This window comes from Takifugu rubripes, chromosome 20, assembly GCF_901000725.2.
Source record: "Takifugu rubripes chromosome 20, fTakRub1.2, whole genome shotgun sequence".
In the NCBI taxonomy this organism is placed as follows: Eukaryota; Metazoa; Chordata; class Actinopteri; order Tetraodontiformes; family Tetraodontidae; genus Takifugu; species Takifugu rubripes.
This window is the reverse complement of record NC_042304.1, coordinates 8,174,533-8,197,894: the sequence shown is the minus strand read 5'-3', so window position 1 is coordinate 8,197,894 and position 23,362 is coordinate 8,174,533. Positions and strand designations below refer to the sequence as shown.

General features: G+C 42.7%; 1 protein-coding gene and 2 long non-coding RNA genes across 5 annotated transcripts; all 3 read left to right on the top strand.

The window, feature by feature from the left end:
* The first annotated feature begins 1,228 nt into the window (after positions 1–1,228).
* Positions 1,229–10,023, top strand: LOC115247319 (uncharacterized). The gene is made up of 2 exons (XR_003886377.1): positions 1,229–1,478; positions 9,747–10,023. It is a non-coding gene; the product is annotated as an uncharacterized lncRNA (long non-coding RNA).
* On the top strand, positions 1,472–3,267 carry foxd2 (forkhead box D2). The gene has a single exon (XM_003974141.3). The coding sequence runs from the start codon at positions 1,686–1,688 to the stop codon at positions 2,784–2,786; it is 1,101 nt and encodes a 366-aa protein (XP_003974190.1). The 5' UTR covers positions 1,472–1,685; the 3' UTR covers positions 2,787–3,267.
* Positions 10,024–11,954: 1,931 nt separating the features above from the next.
* On the top strand, positions 11,955–22,265 carry LOC115247321 (uncharacterized). 3 transcript variants are annotated; one of them, XR_003886380.1, is made up of 3 exons: positions 11,955–12,339; positions 21,370–21,473; positions 21,608–22,265. It is a non-coding gene; the product is annotated as an uncharacterized lncRNA (long non-coding RNA). The 3 variants fall into 3 exon arrangements; XR_003886381.1 differs by having other exon boundaries at positions 21,370–21,502; XR_003886379.1 differs by lacking the exon at positions 11,955–12,339 and adding an exon at positions 20,068–20,206.
* Positions 22,266–23,362: the final 1,097 nt, after the last annotated feature.

The window sequence follows — 23,362 nt, the reverse complement described above, 5'->3', positions numbered from 1 at the left end:
CATGTTATTTCGTTTTCTTGAAACAAACTTTCACTCATTATTGGGTTTGTTAAATAAATAATAAATAAATACGGTAATACAAGTCTGGGTCGCTCACCATACGGTAATAAATAATATCCCTTACGACAATTCGACACACAGAAAAAACTTAATAAATAGTAATGCGTCAGGAAAACAATCGTTTTTTTCTGTCTTATATAGTTTCAATTAATACATTACATTTAAAATAAATCCTTTAAAAAATCTATGTGATTCATCAAGCATAAAAATAAATCATGACATTTCGCGCGATCTCGTCTTCTTAACACACACACACACACACACACACACATATATATATATATATATATATTTTAAATCGTTTTGTTTGACTCAGGTAAACGAGCCGCGGGTGTAAACGCGTGATATGAACCTGCTGCTTCTTCAGGGAAATGGAGTGGAACGTCTTCCTGCTCTGCAAAGGTCCGCAAACACACCACTGTCATCAGAAGCCTTTTCCACAGGAGCAGGTTGCACCAGTTAACTACAACTCTGTAACATCTTTACAGAAAGCGGCTTTCTGTCAGAGAAAACCCTGGAACAACGATCCTCAATCGAGCAGCAACCTGCAACCTGCAACCATCGCTGAAATCTAAAATAAATGGATTTTGGCCTCTGATCAAAATGTAGGCTGAATGTTAAAACAACAATAAAGCCAAATTAGAAACGACACCTACGGAGCAAAATTACACAGGCAATTAATTAAAAACATAATTTCATACATTTTTTAAAAATCAATATTGTTTGTTCAATTATCCCCCCGACTGGAGGTGATAGGAGGTTGACGATACTCTTTCATCTGCAGTGCGAAAACGATATTATAAGTCGTGCTAATTTAGCTTCGCCAGAACATTTGAGTAAAAAGTACAATTCTACTCCTACTGTTAATAATGTATCGATTATAATAAAACAACCCCGCCATAATGTATGTTCAGTCTTAAAGGTCAATATTTTTCTTTTTAATTACTAACCATAATTGCAAAAGTAAAACACTTATTATATAACATGTATTTAATCTAATTCAAAAACCAACCGAATGGTTACCTTTTCTAAAATAGGATTTAGGTAATTAGCAGCAGTGGATCGATGTTGCAGGGCAATAGTCTCCATTTCCTGGTAACGGTGACTCAAACATCACGTGATCAGCATGGCCCTATAAATACCTATCGAACACTGAGGAGGATAGTGTGACAGTGCGGCTGGATACTTCCCCAGTCCCGTGCGTAAAAGAAATTCTACAGACCTAATTGATGTGCATGAGCGACAGAAGAGACTCGTAACAGGTGGAAACTTTGAAAGAAAGCGCACGTTCTTGCGCTATTTCGATGATTTTAGTTTTTCTTCTATTATTACAAGAGTACAGAAGTTTCCGCTCGATGGGAACGCCGCACGGCCCTGATTGACAAGTATCGGACGTCCAGGACTCGCCAAGTCAACAGGTCAAGCAGTCATTTTTATACATTTTTTTTACTTTAAAAACTAGATTTTAGCCATGTGTGCAGTTTGTTTTGGGAGATAAAGCTGCAGATCGTTCTGTTGCGCTTTGAAAGAAGAACTGGGGAGTGTGTGCGCGCTCCCGCTCAGCAGCTGGACAAGAGGAGGAGGAAACCTCGAAGAGAGACGGAAGAACAGCGGCGTCTCCAAGGATGACTTTAGGGACGGATATGTCCGACAGCTCTGCATTGTCTGATGATGTGGACATCGATGTGGTCGGGGGTGACATGTCTGTAGGCAAAGACTTGAAGCACATTCACCACGACTTCAACTTGGACAATGACTCGGACGATAACTACTCGCAGAACGCCGTGGAGAGAGTTTCATCTCCCGGACTCAGCAGCTCCGACTGTCCGTCGGAGCAGATGGGCTCTGAAGTCGGGACCATGATCGGGGATAAGCCCCGAAAGAATGCACTTGTGAAGCCGCCCTACTCCTACATCGCCTTGATCACCATGGCCATCCTACAGAGCCCCAAGAAGCGTCTCACCCTCAGCGAGATCTGTGAGTTCATCAGCAACAGATTCCCGTACTACCGAGAGAAATTTCCAGCGTGGCAGAACTCCATCCGCCACAATCTCTCCCTGAACGACTGCTTCGTCAAAATCCCACGAGAGCCCGGCAACCCGGGAAAAGGCAACTACTGGACCCTGGACCCGGACTCCGCGGACATGTTCGACAATGGGAGCTTCTTGCGCAGGAGGAAGCGCTTCAAGAGGCAGCAGGCAAACGAAATCCTGAGAGAATCCGGTGGCTTTCTCCCCGGGTTTGGATATGGCCCCTATGGATACAATTATGGGCTTCAGCTGCAGAACCTCCACGCAACTCACGGCCCCTATCACACGCACCATGCCGGCTCGTTCCCATTCCCAGGCGTTCCCTGCACCTTGCCCCCTTCAGCCTCCATCTTCCCGGCGCCGCATCCCTTACCCACTCTTTTAGGGGCCGACTTAAGAAAACCTTTTTATCCTCAAATAAGCCCGTCCTTACCGCCACTTAAGTCGGACTCCAGCGCTCCGAGCCGGCCTTCATTCTCCATTGACAACATCATTGGTGCCGCCAACTCCACCGCCTCTTCCTACAGCGCACAGCCGGCCACCCAGGCTCAGCTCCTGGCCATGCTGACCCCGGCACTGGCCTCGGCTTCCAGCCACTTGAACCTATCACAGGACAGCATAGGCCTGTTACAGTCCGGGCCACAGACTCAGACTTTTTCCAGCAAAAGCCCGAATATGAGCACTTGTCCTTTCTAGAATAACATGGTAAGATTTAAAACGACAAACAACTTCATATAGAAAAAGAAAGAAAATATGGCATCATCTTATGTAGACGTTGGCTGTACATATCTGGTAAAATTAAAGGGACCTCTCTGCTAACAAGACGTGTAGGGAGGATATTGTTTATTTATGGTGTAAATATGTGTATAATGTTTAGAGACAAGCGCAAGTAAATCTCGGGAAATGGGCATTTTAATCTGGCACGTGGCCTTATCTTGTCAGTGTTGGGGGAAAGGAAAATTTTATTTTAAGTTAAAGTCGTCACTCGAAAAAAAAAATATATATATAACTGAGACTTTCATTATGAATTATGCTGTTTGTTTTCTTTAATTTTGTGCGTAAAAATGGCGCTGTGGCTATTGACATAGAAAGACGGCAAACTCAGGTTTTATTTAGGAAGCACATGAAGGAAAAGGGTGTGTTATTGATTTTAAATGCCCCTCTTAAAGGAAAAAAAGACATTTCCCTTACATGGTGATTTGTGACACTTCATGTCGTCGGTGGACATACAGTACCTCTCTCTTTTTAAGTGATGTTCGTTCCTATTTCACAGTTTAATATGTGAAACATATATAGTAGGTATGTCCTGTGCTGCCAGTAGAGCGAGAGAGACACTCATCAATGTTCATAGGTCATTTTTTGTTGTAAGGACACGATTAATAAATGTTTGTGAATTCAAAAAGATGCTTATTAAATCGTTTCTTATTTACTGTAAAGGCTTTGCACAAACAGGCTAGAAAACCAGACTCGTATGTTTTAGTCAGTAGTTATTCTGGATGATTATTGCTCTTATTAATTAGAATTATTAGGAGATGTTTTTAATAGAGCTTTATTTTGAAAACAGCTCGACATTAAGAATATGTAAATGTATAGCAGTTATCATAATTACAAAAATAATAGTTCGATTCTTTTTTTTAATATATATATATATATATATTACGCGTTATGCACTTATATCACGCAGCGGCCTACGGGTATTCACCTCTTGTGTGGTTTCTCCTCGCTTGTAAAGGACCATTTTCTAGTATGTTACAAAGGGCCTAAATGAATGGGGTCCGTTAGGCCTCGGCGGTCTGTAATTGAAAGTGAACAAGGCCGTACCCACGGTCTTTTGGGTTTTCGTTGCTAATTTGTAGCAGCATTTTTCATCAGGCTTCTAATCCACCATAATGCGGCTTTTTGGCCGTTTGTTGATGTTGTCAGTGTGGACCCCCGGCCCAAGGGAGAGAATGTGCGCGCAGCGAGCGGTCCCCCCTTGTGAGAGCAGCCACACACATTTAGACCCTGAAAAGCAATCTCGTCTGAAGGCCCTCGGTTTGCCCCGCTTTCATGTCGTCTGTGTTGTCTCGGGGTGCGCATAAAAGACGCAGTGGGACTCGCTGGGCTGCAGAAAACAGGGGGCATTGGACTTTTTTCTCAGTTGTCGGAGCACATGTTTCGAGACAGAAGGGGGGTGTAAAGCCTCCTTTATTTACGAGATCTGTGTGCCAATGGTTAAATTAGTTTGCGGGTGTTTTGACAGATGATTATTAAGGATGAAGGGTGGGGGGGCGGACTGTTTTTCTTCAGCACAGCTCACTGAAAGTCTTTGAAACGAAAACCATCTTTATCCCGACTCAGCCTTTCTTTCCTCTATTCTCCTTCAATCTCCCCGCATGCAAATTGGGTGTATATGTTGGCTGGGTGTTGGGAAATAATTAAGATTGGAGCACTTTTTTCTTGACAATGAAGGGGAAAATAGAAACAAGCAACTTTTACGCGCACGGATCCTGGTGGGCAATCATTACTCACCGCGTCAGTCCATTAAAATCGAGTGTATTTGGAAGGGGAAAAAAAATCAAACACACAAAGGCAGGCTGAGGTTATCCGAGGCAACCAGTTTTACAGATGAATGATACAAGACTGAGTTTATCTTTATGTTTTTCAAGCTCAATCAATCCACCACAGAATATTGAACACGCATCATTCCAAACGCCCCCCAATTACAAGAGGTGGTGTGATATCATCATCGATTTCACGCACATTAATGCCCGACCTCAGAAAGAGACATATTAAGAGACAGAGACCACCCACACTCGCAGCGCCACAGTCAGTCTTTATTTAAGGCGCGACATTCGTCATTGTTTTGGTGACGGTTCCCAAACAAAATGACACGTGAGTGATATGTGAAGTGACAGCAAAATTACTCGACAGCAACCAAAAACACATTTATACTTCTCAAAACAATTCCCATCTCTTTCTAAGCGCTCCCATATGCTGGCGGGGATGACAGGATTAAAGGCGTGCGCCGAGCAGAAGCAACGACTGAGACGCCAACGTAGACGTATTTTTAGAATGATCATTAATGTTATTGTTTTTATTTAGTTATTATTCAAGCTGAACCCGACAGCAGGACGGGATTAAATGAAATCGTTTCACGTAAAGCTTTCGGTTCGTATCGATGCGTCTTGAAGGGCGCGGAACAGAGGATTTGCTGACCCAGTGTGTGTGTGTGTGTGTGTGTGTGTGTGTGCGTGCGTGGGTGTGTGTGCGCGCGCGCGCGTACGGTTGCACTATCAAAAGAAAGCATGATTCATGACAGACAGCACCTGCACGAATCTGTAAATTATTATAATGGAATATGTTGCTGCATTTGAAAAATGGAAGGTTCAGGCTTTATTTGAATAAACGTTGAGATATGCATAAAATAACTATTTTGACTGATATCCAACTAGACACAATGCAGCCGATGGTTTGATATTGTTGTCTGAAACGACTCACAAAAATCTAGATGTATATTAGAAGTTGGATAACAGGAAGGACAGAAACTGCAGAAAAAATTCTCGGTGAAAGTGCAGAAAGGCCCTAAATCGGGGGTGTGTAGCTCCTCTGGTGATCCGTCAGGGGAACACAGCAGATGAAACCAGTTTGAACCTTTACGCTCCGACAGCTGCAGTTTGTCGGTCATCTGAAAACTGCTACTATCACACCAAGTGCGAAAGTTTCCAACTGAACATTTATGTCAGCGTTGTCCAAGACACACACCACCCCTCGCCTCGTTCACTTCCCCGTGCATTTGTGCGGCCGCGCACGGCGCAGACGGACCTCCGCGCCCCCGCAGAGGAATGTTGGCCGCCTCCGCGGCTCCGCGGCCCGGAAGAGGAGAGAAGCGAGCCGCGGCGCGGCTGCACAGCTGATATAAATCAGAGGCTCCCATCACTGCTCCCAGTTACCTCCCCTCCGACCCACCGTGTTTTTGAAACGGACGGAGGATTCCTGGGCTTAATTAATTTAGAATGTGCAAATAAAGCAAGGACAGTGAACTCCCTATCATCTCTGGAAACACAATATTAACTTTGGAAGATCTTCGCACGGCTGAATCACTGATACTGAGGAACACCTGCTGCACACACACGCACGCACAATTTGGAAAATCATATTGAAAGGTACACTTTAATTACCCTAAAAGGCCAATCAAAGGCCTGTGTATTTTAAGCAGCATGTGGCTGCTGAATTCAGCTCCACACACACAATACTATTAGGGTCATTCTGCACATTAATAAAGGCTGGGCGAGAGAGGGCAATAAAAATCTTAATAGTGAGACGGACCAGAAGAAAATAAAACTCACAATAATACAGTACATTCAGATCTTATGATTTTTTAATTAAGAGGTTTCATTTATCTGTTTTTTATTGTGTTATGTCTATATTTGTTTTGTCCCTGCTTTTTGGTACATTTATGATAATAGACCCAATGTTTTGATGATTTATTTATTCTCCATCAACACCTCTTCATGGCTGCATGTTTCTGTTCTGTTCTGACCTTCAGTGGAGGCCTGAAATCATTCCTAAATCCAACTCAAACAATGTGTTCAAGCCCATTTATTAAAGTTATGAACAGACCTTAACTTAACTGTCATTATCCTCCTGCTGCAATTGTTCAGACCCAACAAAACAGCCAAGGACGTTTAACACACACACACACACACACACACACACACACACACACACACACACACACACACACACACACACACACACACACACACACACACACACACACACAAATTAGGCTTAATTTGAGGCTCCAGGGTTTCAGCCATTAAAATCCAAAAACAAATGCTGACTTTTTAGATCCATTTTCAATGGTTTATACTTCAGCATGCACGGGTCTGGTGTGGCATGCTTAAGAAGGAGCAAAGACACAGTTAACTTCAAAACAAAGGTGAAAATGAAACCCTGCTGGTCTGATCTTTTCCTGCATGACAGCATGTTTTCCAAGCGTAGGGCGAAACCTCGCGATAAAGCTGGAGGTTTACTATCCAGAGTGAAATGTGATCACGTTGAGGTCGTGGGGCCAAACTTTTTAAGACTAATGTTTATTTAGAGAAGTGAGCGCTGTCTATGGGACTCCCTGTTCACCCAGAATGCTGCACTAATGTCTTTACCAGGCCTGCACAGACCACCAGCAGCACTGCGTGCCGCTCCCTGCAGCATCATCTGGCCTTTTTTAAAAAAGACACTAACTACAACCCAACATTAAAACCAGGCTGAGCATCCTCTAGCATGCAAAGTTGACTCTAAAGCTGGAGTTTAAAACATAGAGTTTTGGAAGAAATTCATTTGATTTAATGAGATTATAAAGGGTTTTTGATAAGCTATTCAGAACATTTTCCCTCTATTTCACAGTAATATTCTTCCTGTTCTTTCTGATAATATAAATACAAACAAGAATGTAAATTTATCAAATGACTATCTATTAAACACATTCATGAATTATGATTAAACCAGTTTGATTGATGAGTTAGAAAATGTGCATATGTTCACACTTTTCCCCAGAGCTCTGAAAGCAGCAGCGTGTTTTCTTGCAGTTTATAAAATTGAATTAGTTATGGTGGGGGAATCTGACCTCCTGCTAGACCTGCATATTTTTCCTCAGATTTTAGTGTTCCTTGTTTGTGTATGCGCGTGTGTTTTCTCAGCTGTGTCTGTCATTAGCCATCATGTCCATGCTGTCATTTCTTTCTTTACCATCTCTTCTATCTCAGCCCTTCATCCTACGCAGCTTCACACCGGGACTCCCCCCACTCCCCTTCCCAAACCTACACTTTCTCCTCTTCTGGACAGAGGTCGTGCTCCCCCCCAGCCCCCAGTGTTAATCTGAGACCCAACCTGGACAAGGAGAAGCAAAATTAGAGGAAGTTCCATGGAAGAAAATGGTACTTAAAAAGGCCAGACTGCAACTTTCTTCATTGATACGTTGAAATTTTTAAGAAGAATATTTCATATAACTAAACTCTTATTTCGGGGTTCATGTGTTAAAATACCCATAGTTTCGACATTCAAACACAATAAAATGTGCAAAACCATAATCATTGTTATACAGCTCAGTACCGTCTAAGTGATACTGAGCCCAAATTTGGTTAGTGCTGGAGAACAGAGGTCCTCAGTCTCCAGAGATGGACGGGTGTTTCTGGCAAGTTGTTAAGCAAAAGTGCCTGCACAATTGCATACAATATAGCTCCATATGATTCTTCAGGGCACAAGAGCCCTGGGAAGCCACAACAGCAGTTATAGAGTCAGCAGCCTGTAAGCAGCCACTTCATTGGAGAGGCAGAGTGTACAGAAAGAGTCAAGAGACAGGCAGGAAAAAAGAGGAGCTGTAGAGATGCGGCAAAAGTTTCGATTCATTGTCGCACTGCAGCCGATGAGCAAATTATTTGGATTGAGAGAGAGAGGCATCTGTGGCTTTGTGCTTCAGTGTAATTTCTACAGGCCTAATTAGGTTATTGATGCAGGAGTGAGGTGTGTTTTAACATCTGTGAGTACATCTGCGGCTGTAGGCGAGTGCAGACGAGCAGAAAGAGACCTAAGTTCAAAGGCAAAGCGAATGAAAAGGCCAGAGATGATAAGGCCACTTTGAGCCTCCATATGGAGGAACAATGTCACACATAAAGAAAGGACAGCAGAGCAGACTCCACGGTGAGAGGCCAGGGTGAAGCTGACTGTGTGAGTGTGTCTGTGTGCATTTATGCAGGGGGCTGATGTTGTTTAGGAGTTGTGGAGTAGTTTGAAAGGGTTAGAGGGGCTGCTGGAACCCAAAGGGGTGAGCAGATGGGTAAGTAGAGAAAGTAAGGTTAAGTGGCAGTGACATAGCAGATCTTAGCAGATCAAAAGTAAGAGACTGTGTGTGTGTGTGTGTGTGTGTTTGTGTGTGTGCATATAAAAACTTAAAATAGACAGTAAGCCAGTGTGTTTTTTCTACCTTCTGTGGGACTTTACACTACTTTTTACCCATAATTTATTATGAATGAGTAACTCAACAATACGTACAACCCTGCGGAGGGATATGTAACCTCTTTTATGTCATTTCCTCAAGTATTCCACTTGGCAGCCTCTTAAAGAGAAAGCATCTTTAAGTTCTATAAAGAGTTAGGATTTAGGATTTTTGTTTTATTGCTGCCATGATTTAAAAGTGAAAGCATTGACCCTGAATTGACAAAAATGCTGAAAGCTCATTTTAGTGTGAATTTTCTGGTATTAATATTGAGCACTTAAGCTGAAGAAGAAAAATTGAACCAAGCAGAGCAGAGTGGGGACCAGAGGGCACACAAGGCTCAAAGACTGAATGGCCAATCAATGTAACTCTCTTTCTCTCTCTCTTTGTATGTGTGGTTGTGTGTGTGTATGAGAGAAAGAGAAAGAGAGAGAAAGAGAAAGAGAGAGAGAGAGAGAGAGAGAGCGCTTTAATAGTTGAACAGTAAAGTTCCTCCAGTTCATCCAGTTTCAAGCCATGTTAGCCAGTGCCAGCATGACTCTGGTGGATAAGCAGCATCCTGGCTGTGTTGGACTTGTCCACCATGTCCTGTGTAATCAGTGATTAATTGTCGTTAATGCCTTTTAAGCCTTGCTACTCATGACACAAAGCTCTATTAACCCTTTTGTTGTGTCTTATAGCTGGGGCTCCAGGGGGATACTGCCAGAAAGTGAAGATGAGAAAAGGCATCTGAGGTCCAAGATGAATCTTGATGAGGCCAAGTTTGACCCACAACATCTCCTCGCACTGCCAGGTCTTCCCAGCGCTGAACACTAAATTACATGTTCAAGCGAGAGCTTCAGAATTTAATAAAATGCTTAAAATCAGTTTTGTGGAAGGTATATAGCTGCTGTTGAGGGGATGATAAAGACTTTTTCCAATGAAAAAGAAATCAAATAAATGGTAGCAGTGATTTAATTTTGCCTTGAACTGGACAGTGTGACTTTGACCCTACTAAGAAAATAACTTAACCCAACTGACTAAAGTTTCCCAGATTCTTGTCGGAGCTCTTGCCATGCATGGGTCACAGAAAGGAAGCAACATTTCCCATGAGGCTGCCCTTTTAAATAGTGACCCTCATCATTAATAACAACAAATGATTTCAGTGTCAGATGTGAGCGCAGACTTGTTGCAGTAATGTAGACCAACTGGACACTGAGAGGCTAAATATCAGCTCACTGATGGGTTTGTTGTGTACTTAAAAAAAAACCTTCTTGAAAGACGTTAAAGAGGCCATATTTCCTCTCTTTCTTCTTCTTTTGAAAGTTTTGGACCAAATTCTACTGTTGTTATAGAACAGTTTTTATTTTTAAATTTACATCTGATTTTTATCCTGCTGCTTAAAGCTTAAAAAAAGCTTTAAAAAAATCACCACTCAGTATAATACTTATATATTGTTACTTATATATATGTTACATACACATATCACATCATAGGAACTAAACCTTATTTCAACATACTTTATAACTTTGGAGTCTTGTTGGGCTTAAGTTATTTATATCGAGTCGTCTGACAGAGTGGACAGCGGACACATGGGGAGGGTTCAATGCAATTCTTTCAGCTGGGAATTTGTTTGGGATTTGCTCAACCTACAGCTCATTTTCAGTGACCTTACAGTATGTTAATGAGATTAACGTCTACACTCTGGCTCCAGGACACTTTGATTGCTGCCTTCCCTGGTAGAGTCACAGATGCTGAGTAAGGTTCTCTTCAAATGATACAGCTGTAGGTCATTTTAGCTGTTTTAGATATAAATCTAAGTTTAAATGAAGCCATAACTAGAGCCTCTGGATGTCTATCTCAGTATTAAGGTCTAAAAGATGGCTGTGCTGACATGTTACTACAGGTACATGGTGGCACCAGTTTGTTAAATTGCAATACATTTTATATTTTTGTCAAGTAGCAGACACTTTTGTCCAAAGCAACATGTGTATTAATGTAACACTAGTATCATTAAAATCTGTATAAGTGGCGTTATTGTTATTATTATTATTGGTGTTCTTTAATGCGCGAATTCCTGATAGAACACCACAGCAATGACAGAAACACTTGGACTGACTGTATATAATATAGCCTTAAATAGTTTCATAGACCTGCCGTTTAAGTCAAAATGACCCCTGTGAAAATGGCCCTACTGGGCCCTTAAAAACACAGAGCAGCAGGACAGATTTCATGTGTGTTTGGACTATATATGGTCCATGGCTTACCAGATACTTGAGGAATATGACAACATGGTTAAAGCTGGCAGGTTTTTCACCCATCTGGTGTTGAGGAGTTTAGTCCAACATGGTAAATGGGGACGAGGGGGGACATCTTTCATCAATGAAAGAGATGAGGTGTCTTCTCTCATTTTGGGGACTGGCGAGCTCAGGCAGGCTGTCTGGGTGGCGGGCCTGTCACGGGTCTGTTGGTGCACTGTTACACACCATTGTGGCACCGTGGGACGGATGAGAGATGGTTACAGGATAAATAAGGGTTGCATGGGAAAAGGAAAGAGGAAGAAAATATAGGGGGGAGGAGTAAAGATTTTGAACATTTTTAAATTATAGTTGACGGTTTGTGTGTTGTCACTTTTTGGTGCCTTTAGACATTTATTAAATCTTATGATTAGCTCTCAGACAGTGGGGAAGTTCCCTAGTTTGGTCCCTGTCAAGGTTTTACCTTCTTTCAAGTCCACCTACCATCAAACATGAGAAGGTAGAAACCAATATTCACAAGTAATATCTAATCTATAAGCCTCCCTTGTTGCTGCATCCATCCTCTCTTCCTTACTGCTCGTAAATTACGGTAATCCACCCAGGGATATAACGGCTGATGTACAACGGGTAATGGTCCTCTTCCTGCGTGCACCCCAGCTTTCCTCTTTGGTGGGTTCACTTGGTGGCTCCTCCTGTCTTAATTCAATTCTACATGCTTTTCTTGGCTTGACACACTAACATCTTCACTCAGCAATTTTTCTTTCTGCCTCTCCCTTTTTCCTCTGGCTGCCTTGCTTACTAAATCCTCCACTTTTTCTTTTAGCAGTTAACCTCACTTTTAGTCCATTCTTGAACTCCCAACATTCTCTGCCTTTCTTCTCTCCCCCTTTTCTGCGTCTCTTGCTCCCAGTTGCTATGTTTTTAGTGCTGCCTCTGATTTGCGACCGCTGGATATACCCTTTCTTGCTCTCCCTCTCGGGCCATCTGAATCCCTCGGAGAGAGTCAGTCACTGTGGCTGAGAGGGGTCATGCCTGGGTGAGAGATATCACTTCACTGAATCCTCCTAGCTTTCTTTTCTCTATACCTCCTTCAACTCTGTCACTTTTAGATCTTTCTATACTTTCCAGTGTTACTTTTTCCTTATCAGGAATATCCAATTCCAAGTTCAGCTTTAAGAATTAAAATTTACACTGACATGTGTTTGTCCAGAGGTGCAATGATGTCGGAGTAATTCTATATGAAGTTGGCATGCTCTTTCCCTTATGTCTATTTTTCCCCCCCTACAGTCTAAAGACTGGAGATGCTTATGCTATGCTAATGCAAGCCAGTATATTGAACAAAGATCTCCAATGTGGGGTATGTGGTCCAGATTACAGTTACAGTGTTACTTTAGTGGAGAAGCAGAAGATGATTCGCTGTGATTCAGCCAGTGTGTGTTACTCTACACATACGATACAGAGCCATCCCAAAACCCTGGATCACACCGATAAATTATCCTGTTACTCCTTTAATGCTTTGCAGTTTTATTGCGAGTGTCTGGTTCAGGGTGTAATCCAATCTCTAACAAATGTCGGTTACTGATTTATATTTTTGGTATCATGTAATAACCACACATTAAGATTATTTTACGTTTAATGCTACTGCTGTGATTTTTGTGGGCAGAGCTTGCGGCAGAAGCAGTCAGTAAACATGCCAAACAATTAGATGGAAAGTGCTAAAGTGCTACACATTAAGTTAAAGTCTTCCTCCCCTTGAATTTTTAAATTTTTGGATCTATAGGTGTGTCTGTGGAATCACCACTGTGAAACAGTTATTAATATCTATGTTGTAACTTTAAAACTTTGTTCTAATTGTCATTAAGCCCTCAACCTTAGCACAGCTGTAAGCAGGTTTTAATGATGGAATGTATAAAAACCTTTCTGAATATATACAGTTACATTGTTAGAGAGTACATAGCCCTTCAAAAGTTCAAATATAGTTTGGGTTATAGGGGGACACATCATAGCATCATAACACATGTATTTTTCATCAAATGGGTATATCAACAGTCGATCGACTCAGTAGCTTCTGCCCTTCATATGACTATAAAACTGGTTGGATTCACAACAAACCAGATCATTTAGTTCTTCTTGCACACTTGATCTTTGAAGATTAAAATCCTTAAGTGCCATTGTCATGTTTAAATAGCTTTACAGTGGATGCGTAGGCATACATTTTTCTTAGGCCCAAGAGTGGGCACATAGGGCTTAATAAGGGTAGTTAGATGGATGGATGGATGGGTGGATGGATGCATGGATGGATGGATGGATGGATGGATGGGTGGATGGATGGATGGATGGGTGGGTGGGTGGGTGTAATGATTGCAAGAATATAATGGCACATCATCATGAAGAAACCAAGTGTCTTTGTAAGACATTTTTGCATCATAACTGGAGGATAATATCATCCTTATTATACACAGATTCAGAGAACGAGCCATACAAAGCATCTGGGAAAAAGTCAAAAAAGAGGAAAATCACAGAAAAGAAAAAAAAGAGATATTCAACATTTTGTGTTCTTGTTTGGTGGAGCAATGGAGGGGATCGTCTTCCCCTTTCAGCCCACCCCTGGCTTCAGCCAGAAGCCTTTGGGGGGTCCCTGGGTTCCTGAGGAAAACATCACGGCCCCCTTCACCCCTGAACCCAGAGCTGGGCTGTTTACCTTGGCCTGGCCGCCTGACAGCTTTACTGATGTTACATACAGGCACACAGGGACCCTGACTCAGAGAATGGGGCAGGAGAACAGGGAGAGGACGAGAAGGCAGGGCAGGAGAAGGAGGAGGAGGAGGAGAAAGACAGAAAAGTAGGGGAAAGAAGGAGTGAGGAGTACAGAGGATGGAGTGGAAGAAAAAATGGCGCAAGCTGAGGTGAAAAAGTAAGGATTCAGGGCACATATAGGAGGAGTATAGGATATAGGAGGAGTGAGGCAAGAGGTGTGAGGTAGTGGGAGTGTTGTCTTACTCTGATCTTAATCACCACAATCTGATCCACTGGGCTAGATCTCCAGAGAACAAAACCATTCAGAGGGCACGCTGAGTACACACTGTCAAGAAATATTGCCGGCCAAACGTCAGTAGAAACACAGGCGTTCGTTTTCATCAGCTTTCCAAGGAGATGGCGATGTATATACAGCAATATTTTGGTTTTGGGATCGTTGGTCAGTGCAGTGGGTGAGATTTGAAAAGCAAATGTAAAACGGAGGCTCAATATTTTCACAGGAGTCAATGTTACTCATTAAAAGTGTGGTGCAGAAATGAATACACACTTTCCATACTGTTCACGGGGAGAGATCGTGGTGTGGGGAGGGGGCTACCGCAACTCACTACACAAATGTTGACGCAGGTTTACCCTATCTATTCAAAATAAATGGACATTATCAGAAAGGAAACAAAGCTTTATATCATGGAAACTCCCGTGTCCATCTGCCTGAAAGCTCATGAATTATGAGTTAGGGAGTTTTATTGTGAAACAGGGAGCAGAATTTGGTAGAGATTCAGTACAAATATCCCAGACAGCCAATTTCATCACACAATTCGAAAAGATGAAAATGTTTTGTGCTAGATGGTGATTTTAAGTTTTCTTTTCTTTTTTTTAACATCATTCATCATTTTGCTGAAAACTTCCTCTTGCACTTTTTTTCTGTTTGTGGACTTTTGTTTGTCTTTTTATGAGGCACAATGCAGGGTTGGGCTGGGCCACAGGGGTTTCAGCAATGGGGTGGGAGGTCTGTTTTTTGCAGCTCTGAGCTCTAAGTCTTGTTTGTCTGTCTTGAGCAGCTGGACAAGCTGTAATAATATAAACGGGCCTTTGAACAGTCTGCTGTGTTGTGCCGCTCTGGCTTGGGTTACATCCCACACATGCACACTTTCTCGCTCAGAAATGCACGCATACTGTCAGGGCACGGTGGCCACACTGCTCGCACACAAGTCCCTACCAAAAATCATGCGTTCACACGCTCACAGCGGCAGGTGGATGGCCACACACGCAACGCTGCACTGCCGATCAGAGCGGCATCAAGCTGCGGGGATCTGTGCTTAACTATGATTGATCACCTCTATCTCCGCTGTCGCTCCTCCCGTCGGCCTGTTTGTCTGTCTCCTCTGTTTGTTTATTTGTGTGGACAGACTGTTGGGCTGCTTGTGTTTGTTCTCAACTCATCATTTGTCACACTAAATCATTAGCTAGGACACACACATACACAGAACACTGGATCATTTCCATCCCTCTCAGACTGATTTAGCTTTACACAAACACCCCGGCACTGTCACACTCACGTACTGGTGGAAGCCGCAGCTCACACAGAGGGGCAGGGGGAGTAAAATGGGGACCATTTGATTGCCAGCCCTCCCCACTGCACTGACGGATGACTTCCTAAGTCATTATGTAATGAAGTCGGGGCTTCACCTGGCCTGGCCTGGACAGTGGCCTCTGTACACATGGCAGGATATGACAGCATTGGGAATTGGCCAGAATGTTGATGGGCCTCTACACTCTGGACCCACATCTGGGTTGCAGGGAAGATGGTTTCTGTGGTGTCTGTTTACGCTGCACAAAAATACACATTTCATTTGATGTGCAAAACCGCAGAGATTGATGGGTCTTTGTTGCAGTGTTTGGAAAATGAATGAAAGTAAAACTTGGGTTGTTGTAATGAGGCTAATGCACAGCAGTAATGCAGAAGGTTCCCACAAGAACAATGATCTCTTAAGGTGTTTCTAAAAACTCTAAAAATATATTCCCCAAACTGAAGACATGCAAACAGTACAAACTACTTCACTGTTTACAGCTGGGATGGAGATGAGCTAATTTTAAAACCAGGTTCCTCAGCCCGAATGAATGTGGAGAGTTACTGCCCCAAGTGGAGGAGTTCAAGTATCTCAAGATGTTCTTCAAATTAATGACAGATTGGGGCAGAATCTGCAGTACTGGGGACACTGAGCTGGTCCATTGTGGTAAAGAGAAATGAGCCGGCAGACCAGTACCTGTCAGTCCATGTTCCAAGCCTCACCTATGGTCATGAGCTTTGGATAAGGCTGAAAGGACAAGAATGCAAAGTCTGGGAATGCCTTGGGATTCCCCCAGAGGAGCTGGTGGAAATGTCCGTGGCCTTCCTACTGAGGATGCCACCCCTGCGACAGACAAGCACTCGGAAGATGAAGGCAAAAGCACAATGCTGGACGCTCTTGTTCATGTGGCAAACATCCAGCCAACACATTAACCCTAACTGCCAATGCACTTTCCTAGAGTGAAAAAGTTGGTCTTTTTGATATCAAATGGTTAAAACAACACAGAACACTTCACAAAACAGTTTCTCTTATATTTACCGTTACGGCCATCTTTTCATTCAAACAAGATATTATGACCTCAGTAGACCACACAAGATGATGATGTTTTAGTAATTACATATGTGATTTGTTACTTTTTGATCATAGCAAAGTACAATTACGTGAAATTACATGGCTCCACATAGCCACTGTTTCCTGACCAGAGTGTCTGGGCAACACAGAAAAGCAATTTTAACTACTATTTTTATTTTGACAGTAAATAGACCTTGTTCACAGTAGACACTGTGATTTTGCCCGACAGCCAAAGGATTTGTTTTATGATCTCACTGGATGGCATTGCAATGGCATGCTATTGTGTCGCGGCATGCTTGTCATTTCAAACCTTCAGAGCTTGAAATATCAGATGAGATGAGTGGCTGAGATAAAATCTGTTGTTCACCACCCGACCCTACCTCTCATTGGCACATTATTTATTATTTGATGACAGTGACACTGAAAACAAGGCAGGAAACCCTCTGTTGACACAATCGTGCCCTGTCTTTAGGCGCAATTCAAAATAGTGCAAATCACCAGTGTAAATCTGTCCTTCAGAGCAATTAAAAATGCTCTGTACCTTCAGGACACATGAGCGGAACCTGTGTGTGGATGCATGAGCAAAGTCTTTAACATGTTTTACAAATGTTTGATAAAGTAAAAATAGCATTTGGAACATGATTTAGAAGCAATTAATTTTAATAGTCTCTTGGCCTTGTAGGAGAATGAGATCGTGCCAGTGGAAAGAGAACTGAGCATTAACTCAGGATGTGATCTGCCTGGGTTATACAGAGGGGAACATCTGGTCACAAAGTGTGCACAGATAGAGTTAACTATCCCTGACAGAAACAGACAGATGGATACTTTACACAGTTTTTTCTTCCTCTGTTGATAGGCCATCAAACAGTTGAGACTCTTTGGGATGCTACTCTTGCCAAATCCCTCAAGATTCAACATTAGAACATTGTGCAAGCAAAGCACATTCATCTTCAAAACTGTTCTACCAAATCATCACTAGATCTGTGTTCCACCACAAGTGTTCTTGCTATAGTACCCTTGGTACTGCGTGCAGTCATGCCTAAAGCCATGATGTGTTGGTGTTTCCACTGCACCAGGGCTGTCATGGTAGCAAGATCTTCAGTACACAGGAGATACAGCATTTATATGTTCCTTAAATGTGCTAATGAAGTTTCAGGACTGTCAGATTAGCCCTGTAGAATATTTCATCAGTTTTTTGAAGGCGGCATTGATAACTGTAACCGTCCACTCCTTTTATGTTCACATATTTTGAATAGAAAAATAACTGTCATAGCATGTAGTCATGTGACTCAGTCAGTCAGTTGATGCTGCTTCTTATTTGTTTATTTACCTTAAATTATCTGCTGCTGTATATTTAATTTAATATATGGCTTTTTAGCATTAAGGATTTTGTCAGGTGACTTTAAGCTCAGGTCTGAAACTAAAAAGACAAACAATGATTACATGGTTTGACCCCAGGACTTGCTGTCCTCTAGTTCAGACCTTCAGGTTCTGGATTGAGGTTTGCAAACTGTTTCTTAGTTACAGCCACACTTGACCACTTTATTTTACAAATGTCCTCCCTCCAACACAGAATTCTCCACATAAGTGAGCACTCTGTGTTCTGAGTGGGCTTTCCCCCGTTGCTTTGAACTAAATAGGCAGCTTCTTTTAGCAGAAGTCCACTGAGGGGGTTCGCGGGAGTGACACGCGTCATTTTTTTCCTGTCCTGCTTGCAAATGTCAAGTCTTTGCTTTCACATGCTGGGATTTGTTGCTGTGCTTGCCTCACAACGCTTCACGAAGTCCTCACTGGGTGAAGAAGAGGACGAGTAACTGTGGAGGGAAAGGAGGAGGTGACAACAATGTTTGGACTACACATGCATGAATGGTCCATTAGTGGTACTGAACTATGCAGCCACTGAGCCAGCAGAAACAACTACTGTATGTTTTTACAATGACTAGCACCTAGAAGTCACTTGTTTTCAATGATGACGTCATTTCTTAGCTTTTACTATAAGTTCGTAATTTTTTTCAGACCTAAGGTCAAGTTCTAACATTTTAAAGTACTTATGTACATACAATTTGTTTTTAGGAACAATAAATGGCTACTGAAGAAGAACCAGGAGAAAATAAATAAGTAATTTTAAAAAACAACAACAAAAGGGCATGAAAAGACCATGTGAAAAATAAATAACAGACAAATGAAAAATTGAAGCCCAGCTGTCCAGTGGGGCCAGTTAGACTGAGTGGAAAAGGTAACTGGGATGGGCTATCAGGAGTGGCACATCTGCAGAATTCATTAGTTAGTGTGTGCATGTGGCATGAGGATGTGTTTTTTCTGCCAGCCCTGGCTCGGGTCTGCGCGGCAAAACTAGGATCGGGTTTCCTCAGAGTGCAGCGGGGGGCAGTCTCCAGTTGACGTGTGATGATTTAGTCAGGTGTGAGCGTGCACTTTCCAATTTGGAGCGAAATAAATTACAAGTGATTTTTTATGAGACCTCTGTCCCGGGCTGTCTCAAGACTTTCCCTCCCACCCTGCTGTGCACTGTCAGTCCAACTGATGTGTTTATAAAGAGCGCCACATACACACACACACACACACACGCACACACACACACACACACACACACAAGCACACACAGACGCACACAGACGCACACACACACAGACACACACACACTCACACACACACACACAGTAGTGTTTGGTTGCTAATGGTAAAGGATGCAAAATGACTGATAATGGTTTTCTGAAATAAAGGAGAGATCCCAATCCTTATACCGAGCTGACCTCTGACCTCGGTCTGCTCCCTCTGCTACTGCCCCCACATGCCTGCGCCTGCCATCACTGAAAAACTGTCTGACATTATCTGGGCATTCTGGATTTTCCTGCCTGATCTGTTCTTGCTAACTAAACACACTGGCCTTTTAATTAATTCTACATTTTGATTCAATATCCAAATGTTCACAATATATATATATATATAATCTGTTAGTTCTCATCAAGTGCCTTGACTAATTCATTGTGCTACATATCATGTAATACTATAGATTTTAAGAACATCATGTATTTGACTCCACATTGAAGTTTCATGGGTGAGGCGATCACCTCAGATTATCAGGTGGTTCTTTCTTTAAAAGTAATGTTTTAGACATTTAAAATGAGTCCTATGCCTTTGTGAAGTATTGTCATAAGTCAGTAGTTTTTATAAGAAAAGCATTTAACAACTGGAAACTTACAAAGGAACTTTGAACAGCGTGGGCACACCGCTGCTGCCATGACCAGGTAAAAGTCAGCCTGAATTTGCCCAACCCTCCTACATGAACGACAGAGACTGGGAACTTTTCACTGAAGGGGTCAAAGTCTCCTTCCTTTACGAGTTGTTACAACATGAATGGGACCACTGAGAGAGTAAAGGAGAGAGGGAGAGACTGAGAAAGAGAGATGGGAGCACATGGAGGACGAAGGGAGGGAGGGAAGGAAGTGTATGGTGTACATTTTCTCAACTATAGCGCCCCTGAGTGAGGTGAGAGGTGGGGGCCAGGGGGCACAGGCTGGGTGGTCAGCCTGATCGGCGAACGTTGCACGTGTTTATGTGTGTTTCCAATGACTGCATGCACGTCAGAAAGCGAAAGGAGTTACATTTGAGGACGGGGATACTCGTGTCCATTTAGCCCGGTTATCCTTCTTTTCTCATCACTTGTTTTAATAATGTTTTCTTTTCCGCAAAATACTTGCACACGCACATTCTCCAAGGTTTTGCTCTTTATGGGCTGCTGAATGGGGTGTAGATCGAAATGACTACTCTCCTCGAGTAGCTGCGCCGGTCCTAAAACAACACACTGGATTTAGCCAATATGTCTCATTCCCTTCAACCATAAAATATCCAGGCTTAATAAAAAAAGACATCAGACATTGAAAGCTGGAGTGTTTCATTTCATGCAAGCTCTCGCAAAGAAAAACACAGCGTTTGGCTTTTGGACGTACGACGGTGCATTTAAATCAAGTGGGAAATCTGCTGATTTGTTACTGCTGGAAGATGACAAGATTGATGGGACCCAAGTGCTCAACAAATCTATCTATCTATCTATCTATCTATCTATCTATCTATCTATCTATCTATCTATCTATCTATCTATCTATCTATCTATCTATCTATCTATCTATCTATCTATCTATCTATCTATCTATCTATCTATCTATCTATCTATCTATCTATCTATCTATCTATCTATCTATCTATCTATCTATCAGCTGTCTATGCTCTACATCTCATTTAGCCTGGAAATGGTTTTGGCTCCCCTTTATGAGTTCTAATAACTAACGATCCCAGACCTGGAATTCTACACCACTCATATATTAAACATTTCAGTACTCACGCCACACTAAGCTAACTGGCTTTTATTGTAATGTAACAGAGACATTAGTCTTCTGCATTTTATATAATTTCTGATACACACTATTTGATGTGTTACACTCATTGTTCATATAGAACTAGACAATCAAGGCCACTGGTTGTCAGAACAGGCTCCAGTGTTGTTGCTCTTGAGTCTTTGTATCAACAACAGCTAGAGTCGTCATCAGATGCCGCTAAATCTGAACAGCCTTGGATCTTATTCCCTCTTAATACACCACCATCTTCTTTCCCCCAACAACACTAAACAAACTCATATGTTTTTTCTCCTTCAGAGTTTCTTATAGAGATACTTTCCTTGCTGCACAACTGTGTTCTTTGGTTGCTGCTAACACCCCAGGACTTTGATCTTCTTTTTTCTTCTCGTGCCGTCTCTCTGGTGAGTGCCGTCTCTTCAACGCACACATGGTAAATAGGCCTCTATAGGTCATACACAGACTAAAATGAAGCTTTGTACATTTATGAGCCTTTCATCCAGAGGGTTCATGTGTGACAGAATGTTTTGGTGTGCAGGGGGAAATCCAAACCAGCCAGGGCTAAGGGAATGGATCAGCAAGATCAAGTGATGTGGGCCGAGAACATTCATTTCAGATGGCCCAGGCCGTGACAGAATTATCCACCACCGAGCGCTGGTGTCATGTTCACAGGTTCCATGTGTTGTAAAGTTAAAGTGATTCTGGCACGGGGCTGAGGCCGGCTCCTGTTCCGACGATGAACCCCGGCCCGTCTTTTGCGTGGAGGAACCATACAAATCCAGGCGAGAGGAGCCAAAAGTGTTGACAATGCTGAGGGAAGAAATCTAACCCAAGTTTGACACTGAATACTCAGTCCGCCACTTCATGCCCTTCACAAATAGCAGGCCCCCGCCCCCCCCCCCCTCCATAGCTGTCTGTATTCTGCTTCTACTCTCTTCACTCTTTTCCAGTTTTTCTAAATACCCTGTTACATCAAATTAAAAGCCAAAATTCAGTTTCACTTGTATGACGCGGAATTTTCCTCTGCGTCATTTACGTTCTGTTTTTGTTTTCAGCCCACTCACGTCCGCTGCCTGAGTCCTCTCCTGTTGTACTGTTTGTTGTGACTGCGTTTCACACGACACCAAACCTGTCGCATGTCATAAACCTGCACAATGGCTACACGCGTCCCATCAAAATAAACAGTTGCCGCGTAACATTTTCACTTGACGGAAACTTGCTTGCGAGCCGTGCCAAGCGTCTCTGGGTTGCCCGCTGTGTGTCTTAAAGGTCACACTGATGCGACAGATTGTTCGGTAACACACAGCTCTTTGGTGTGTTACTGAACTCCTCTGGGATGTAGGAACAGCCCACAGGGCAGCCATCAAAGACAGTGCACCCCAACCAGCTGCAGTGGGCGCTGTTTTGTCTCCTACCTCTGGGATTTGCACATTCATGCAGCTTTATTAACTCCAATGGTGATGGTGATGCTGACGATGATGATAATGATGCAGAAAAGGTGGCAAGGCTTTATGTTTACTGGCATTATAAAAAGGTGATAAGCTGCAGCCAGACATGTGATGTTGCTCCGCGGTAGCTGCAGATTGCCGTTGTTCACAGATTCGAACCTGATAAGGTTACAGTTAGATGAGGACTAGAGAGGGAGTAATAAATAAAGAGTTGAGTTAGAGGTAAAGAAAACAGGAGTGAGCACAGAATAAGGGGAGGGGGGGCGGTGATATATGAGTTTTAGGAGGAAGTCCAAACGGAAAAGGATTGTTTTTATTTTTCTGGCAGGTATCTGATTTATTCCGCCATGATGATATTAGCAATGCTGTTTTTCCCACTCTTTCCCCTCACGTGATGCTGCAGACTGTTATATTTCCTGACGTAGCCAAACAATGCGACACAAACACTTCAGCGCCTCCATTATGTGGCCGTACTGTCATGCTTTAGCACACAAGTGGATGAAACATTGGTCATTAATTCACACCAGCTCTCTGAAATCCATAACTGCTCAGCTAAACCCTGATGTCCTCTATCAACCTGCTCCGCTTTCCCTGACGCCCAGGCCTGTATATCAGTGAGCTGATGAATACTTCAGAGTGACAAAAAGATGCACAAAAAAAAAAAAAAATCGGGTATTTATTGTTGCGATTGCCAGTGACGATGGTTTCATCTTTGTCTGACCAACTTATAAGGTCAAAAGCTTCCTGTTTACAGCTTGAGAAAGAAAAATTAATGCAAATGACAGATCTGGACATTAGTGCTTCTGTAAAACTCTTAGGAATCAGACCTCTGACCACAGCCTAAT